The sequence below is a fragment of the Verticillium alfalfae genome, genomic scaffold (assembly GCF_000150825.1).
Source record: "Verticillium alfalfae VaMs.102 supercont1.8 genomic scaffold, whole genome shotgun sequence".
NCBI lineage: Eukaryota > Fungi > Ascomycota > Sordariomycetes > Glomerellales > Plectosphaerellaceae > Verticillium > Verticillium alfalfae.
The window spans coordinates 1495767-1501385 of NW_003315031.1; the positions used below are offsets into that span (position 1 = coordinate 1495767).

At 56.3% G+C, this 5619-nt stretch overlaps 3 protein-coding genes across 3 annotated transcripts in view; 2 read left to right on the forward strand and 1 right to left on the reverse strand.

Moving 5' to 3' along the window:
• Nucleotides 1-98: 98 nt before the first annotated feature.
• On the forward strand, nucleotides 99-1507 carry VDBG_06880 (60S ribosomal protein L2; the record flags this gene model as incomplete). The annotated part of the gene is made up of 5 exons (XM_003003272.1): nucleotides 99-141; nucleotides 325-384; nucleotides 490-958; nucleotides 1034-1131; nucleotides 1188-1507. The coding sequence occupies 5 exons, from the start codon at nucleotides 130-132 to the stop codon at nucleotides 1311-1313; spliced, it is 765 nt and encodes a 254-aa protein (XP_003003318.1).
• Nucleotides 1508-3071: 1564 nt separating this feature from the next.
• VDBG_06881 (adenosine kinase) lies at nucleotides 3072-4215 on the forward strand (the record flags this gene model as incomplete). Its single annotated transcript, XM_003003273.1, has 2 exons — nucleotides 3072-3123; nucleotides 3188-4215. 2 exons carry the CDS (start codon nucleotides 3072-3074, stop codon nucleotides 4213-4215), a joined length of 1080 nt encoding a protein of 359 aa, XP_003003319.1.
• A 1011-nt stretch (nucleotides 4216-5226) lies between these two features.
• The window catches only part of VDBG_06882 (conserved hypothetical protein), a gene marked incomplete at both ends in the record, with an annotated part of 3284 nt that continues 2891 nt past the window's right edge, over nucleotides 5227-5619 (reverse strand). Inside the window, one exon of the mRNA XM_003003274.1 lies at nucleotides 5227-5517. Coding sequence (XP_003003320.1) covers nucleotides 5227-5517 — 291 coding nt within the window. The remainder of the gene's footprint in view (nucleotides 5518-5619) is intronic.

A 5619-nucleotide genomic window follows, 5' to 3' on the forward strand; every position in this document is an offset into this window, starting at 1 on the left:
GGCCCAGGTCACGTGGGCGGCACTGGCCCGTTTGGTTGCCCACAACTCTCTGAGAAAAATCGCTACCTTTGACCGAAATACCCTAACCTCCGTCCATCACCAACTCATTCCGCCGCACAGGAAGTCAAGATGGGTCGCGTCGTAAGTGCCGCCTCGATTCGCAACAACATGGCCATTGGTATTCGAGTCGCTGGATTGTATTCGGGGGACGACGACGAATTTCGACCGCCAGACCTCGACGGCGCCTCGACTCGAATATTTTCTGGCCATGAAGCTGCAACTTCAACACAGGAGGATAATGGGCGCTGACACAACCCTCCACAGATCCGCAACCAGAGAAAGGGCCGCGGCTCGATCTTCACGGCCAACACCCGCCTCAACAAGGTGAGAAGCGACCCGGTTTCCCCTGCCCCGCGAAAACGGGACGGGGGCGAAAACTTCCCCCCCCCCTCCAACGAGGACGAAATTTCCTAACTTCCATCATCACAGGCCCCGGCCAAGTTCCGAACTCTCGACTACGCCGAGCGCAATGGCTACCTCCGCGGAATCGTGAAGGAGATCATCCACGACCCCGGTCGCGGTGCTCCCCTCGCCAAGGTCACCTTCAAGGACCCCTACAAGTTCAAGCAGCACACCGAGACCTTCATCGCCAACGAGGGCATGTACACCGGCCAGTTCGTCTACGCCGGCAAGAACGCTGCCCTGACCGTCGGCAACATCCTGCCCCTGAGCTCCATGCCCGAGGGTACCGTCATCTCCAACGTTGAGGAGAAGATTGGTGACCGTGGCACCCTTGCCCGCACCTCCGGCAACTACATCACCATCATCGGCCACAACCCCGATGAGGGCAAGACCCGCATCAAGCTTCCCTCTGGTGCCAAGAAGGTCGTCCACAGCCGCTCCCGTGGCATGATCGGCATTGTTGCCGGTGGTGGCCGTACTGACAAGCCTCTCCTGAGTATGTTCTTTTTCTGCCTGGCGCTGTGAGGGCCATTATTGCACGAGAAGCGCAGATTGCTAATTCCATCTACAGAGGCTTCGCGTGCCAAGCACAAGTTCGCTGTCAAGCGCAACTCGTGGCCCAAGACTCGTGGTGTTGCCATGAACCCCGTCGACCATCCCCACGGTGGTGTAAGTAGCAGCGACCGCGTTACGCTCGGGACAGAAGACGCTGACACAAGACACAGGGTAACCACCAACATATCGGCAAGGCCTCCACCATCTCTCGTTACGCTGTTGCTGGTCAGAAGGCTGGTCTCATCGCCGCCAGGAGGACGGGTCTGCTCCGTGGTACCCAGAAGGTCAAGGATTAAAAAGTTGGCTAGGATGGTATCCATGGTTCCATTGGGATGGTGTTACGCGGTTGGCATCTTTCGAGGTACTCGCGAGGGCAAAAAAACTCGTAGCTCTGGTGGCAAGTACCATGACATTTCACGCATTAAGAAACCATGCCCCGGATGTCAGCGATGTGTGTCGGATACCCCGCGAATACAAATGTTCACGACCCAAGGAAGTGATGCATAAGGGGGGACGCCATTGATATGTGTGACTGGAATATGCGACGAAGGGCCACCTTCTCCCAATGACACACTTTCTGTTCTTTGGCGCCACCCAGGTCCTGGCCGGGCTCAACAGCTCGGTACACTTTTTGTTTTTTTTTCTCTCGCACATCGGATTTGATGGTCGGGACATTCACCATGAGCAACATCCGCGCCTCCCTGGGCGGCGTGGGTCGCCAGTCCCTAAAATGTCGTAGAATTTACCCAATGCAGGCCATTTCACGATACGGCCAGTTACGGGATCTGCCACGAGGGAACGTTTGGAGTCTCACAAGGAAGGGTTGATCCTTCGGCGTTCAGCGTCGCTTGTTGGAAGCGACGCTTATTTCAGATGATTGACTATGGAGATATAGGCTCCGAGAGACACTTGGGCGATATTCAAGAGACCGAAATAGAGGGCGTCACGTCACACATGTCCCAAGCCAGCCAGACTCGACATCCATTTGGTTCTGGTATTCGCACAGCCCTACACTTGACACGCATCATTCCTTGCCCTTTGTTGATGTGTGGTCCACAGGCAACCTGAAGATGGATAGATCTTGCGCATGGGCTTCCAAGGTGCTGGACTCATTTGTCCTCAACTTGCCCAATTCATCATGGGTGGGCCTGTCGTCGTGTAAGTAGTGACTCCCACTCTCAACGAGGCTATAAAACAGGCACATCAGGTAATGCGACTTAGGTGTGCTGTTGAGGACTCATGTCATTGTATTTTCTTCACTGGACCTGTTGTCTTTGCAATATTCTTGCAATGCAACAAAAACCTGACCGAGCCACGCAGGCCGCGCAAGAGACACTTCCGGCTGGTGCGTAACACATCCTCAGTCGCGCTGCTTTCTCGACGCAGGTGAGGTCCATTGTGCCCGTCAGCTTACTGCAATCTGACCTGTGATCTGATCTGGTTGGTCTGGAGTGGTACCGGGGGCAATTGTCGAAGAATGCCTGACATGCGAGTGTCGATAAACAATTCACTGCACGACCGTCCTGAATACTGCGAGCATAGCGTGAGCAAAGTTGAGATCGTCGGTAGCTTGGGATAGCAAAAGTTGCTCCCAGCCAAGCTATCAACGACGATGCGCTTTCCATGACGCGCATGCTAGTGGGCAGCAAGCGATCGAAGCACTTGTCGTGACACGGCCAAAAGAAAATACACATCAAATATGATTTCATGAGATACCCCAGGCACTCAGTCTCACGCTGTTGAATCTGAAAAATGATGTGACTTCTGCGGAGTCTTAAAAAAGTAGCGAGATGGGAGACGCCGATTACCGGGTGGGGACCGACTCGCTACCACGACCGGAATCTCCCCTGAAAAAGTCACTCTGTTGTTGAATGGTCAGGGGTGGGCCGGCAAAGAAAAGCTGCCCCACGTAGGGACCAGCGACCCCTCGATGTTTGAGGGATTCTACACCCCACCTCCAAGTTTCCCTCTGACAACCCCGCCATCACCATCAACATCAGCAAAATTTCTCCCCTCCCCTCCAACCCCCCAAAATTCACATACCAGTCATCGCCATGGCCGCCACGAAGGAATACAGCCTCCTCGTCCTGGAGAACCCTCTCCTCGGTATGATCGACTTCCATGGCCGGAAGATCCTTGACAAAACTACGAGCTAACCCCTCACCGTCAGATATCCAGGCCGTTGGCAACCAAGAGCTCCTTGACAAGTACAAGCTCAAGGCCAACGATGCTATCCTCGCGTCTGAGGAGCACCTCAGCATCTACGAGGACCTTCTTACCAACTACGACGCCAAGCTGATTGCCGGCGGCGCTGCCCAGAACTCCGCTCGCGGTGCCCAGTACCTCCTGCCCCCCAACTCGGTCGTCTACCTCGGCGGTGTCGGCGATGACAAGTACGCCGCTATCCTCCACGACGCCGTCAAGGCTGCCGGCCTCCGCGTCGAGTACCGCGTCGACTCCAAGACCCCCACCGGCCGCTGTGGTGTCGTCATCACCGGCCACAACCGCTCCATGTGCACCGAGCTCGGCGCCGCCAACACGTACGCCATGGACCACATTGACCGCCCCGAGATCTGGCAGCTCGCCCAGAACGCGGACATCTTCTACGTCGGTGGCTACCACTTCACCGTCTGCCCTCCCGCCATCATGAAGCTGGCCCGCGAGGCCGCCGCCAACGACAAGGCCTTTGTCCTCTCCCTGTCCGCCCCCTTCATCTGCCAGTTCTTCAAGGAGCCCCTCGACGCCACCGTCCCCTACTGCGATTACATCATCGGCAACGAGACCGAGGCCGCCGCCTTTGCCGAGTCCCACGGCCTCCAGTCCGCCGACCTCAAGGCCCTCGCCCGCGAGGTCGCCAACCTGCCCAAGGAGAACACCAAGCGCAAGCGCGTCGTCATCTTCACCCAGGGCACCGAGCCCACCTTTGTCGCCGTCCAGGGCGAGGACGAGGTCAAGGAGTACCTGTCAAGGCCATTGAGAAGGAGAAGATCTCACGACACCAACGCGCCGGTGACGCCTTTGCCGGCGGCTTCCTCGCCGGCCTCGTCGAGAAGAAGTCCCTCGCCGAGAGCGTCGACCGCGGCCAGTGGCTCGCCAAGCTGTCCATCCAGGAGCTCGGCCCCTCGTACGTTCCACTTCGACCCTCTGGTCCCGTCCATCTCGTCCTCTGCAGACAGGGCTAATTTTCTATCCCACTAGGTACCCCTTCCCCAAGCAGACCTACGAGTCTTCTTAGATTTGTCTAGAATCGATTGGGAGCATGGCGACTTCTGAACCTCCCCAGCTCGCAGCAGAGCAGGGCTAGGTTCCGGGATAGGGCGAGGCGTTGCAGGTTTCACAGGGAAAAAACAGGTTTCAACAACAGGCGTTTTAGCAACACCCCATGGAAGAGGGTTGGTTCACCCACCATTTAGCGAGAACGGCGAGCGTTCTTATTTTTTGCATCAACTTGCAAGCAAGAAAAAAATCCCTTGGCCCCCACGCCCTAGATCTGAATGATGATAAACGTCACGGAGTGCGGGGCCAAAGTGTTTTCAACCAGTTTGTCTTATCGGTTTTTCATTTTTTCCCATCATCTACGGGCAGACTCGTTGAACAGGCATCTAACTAAGAGGCTGCGTTCGTCTCTCCTAGAAAGAGAGGCGAGCGAGCAGCCCAAGACAGCTTCAGCCCCTCTCATCAACGTAACCCCCCCGCGTCTCGTGCATTGTGAACGTAATGATCCGTACAAGTGGTGCTCCAACTCGCCCCCACAGTTTTCCAGACACTTTTGGATGCTGCGCCGATTCAACCTAGAGATTATGGGTTAGGACATCAATGACCAATGCAGAACGCGTGTGCCACTTACAGCTCCAAATAACACCCACAAGCTTACGGTGCCCCCCCCCCCCGCCCCCACTTCTGACCACTGGCAAAAAAATAATACCTGGTGAGTGAGACGAAGGGGGGGGGGAGGTTGTTTGATAGCAGAAACTCCCTTCTACCGGTGAGTTGGACCCGACTCTTTCTCGCCTGTGTCGTTGCGCACTGCGGCGCCCTACAACACTGCGAACAAAAAAAAGCTAGGGCCACATTAAGGGCAGGGGTCGAGTGATTTCCCAATGGAAGAAGTGCGCTTGAACACTTTCAGAAGAATGCACTGAACTGAAACAGGCAGAAGCATAATGGCGAAAAGCATGTAGCAACTAAGAGGGCCAGCTGCGAGACAACCTAGCGAGCGCGACGTTGGCCTTCGTCGTCGTCGCCGCCTTTCCGCGCAGCCTGAAGGACCATCTGGTCGTAGGTGCCAGCGTAGGCGTCTGTCTCGTTGGCGCTGCTCCTGATCAGGTTTTTGTAGTGCGTCGGATCATCCGTGCCCTGGAGGCTGCCGCGGCCAAAGGCCGTGAGGGGGCCGAACTTAGGATCCCAGTTGTAGGGTGTGCTCTGAAAGAGGCTGCTGGCTTGCGAGAATGCCATGCTCGATCCAGGAAAGTGTCCTTCGTGCGAGAAGAACTGCTGCTCCTGCTTGTTGTGGTTGTCGTCATTGGCGAGGGTTGAGCGCGAACCACCGTAGCCATGAGAGTGTGACATGGAACGGCCCGCCTTGGTTTCCGTGACCGTTGG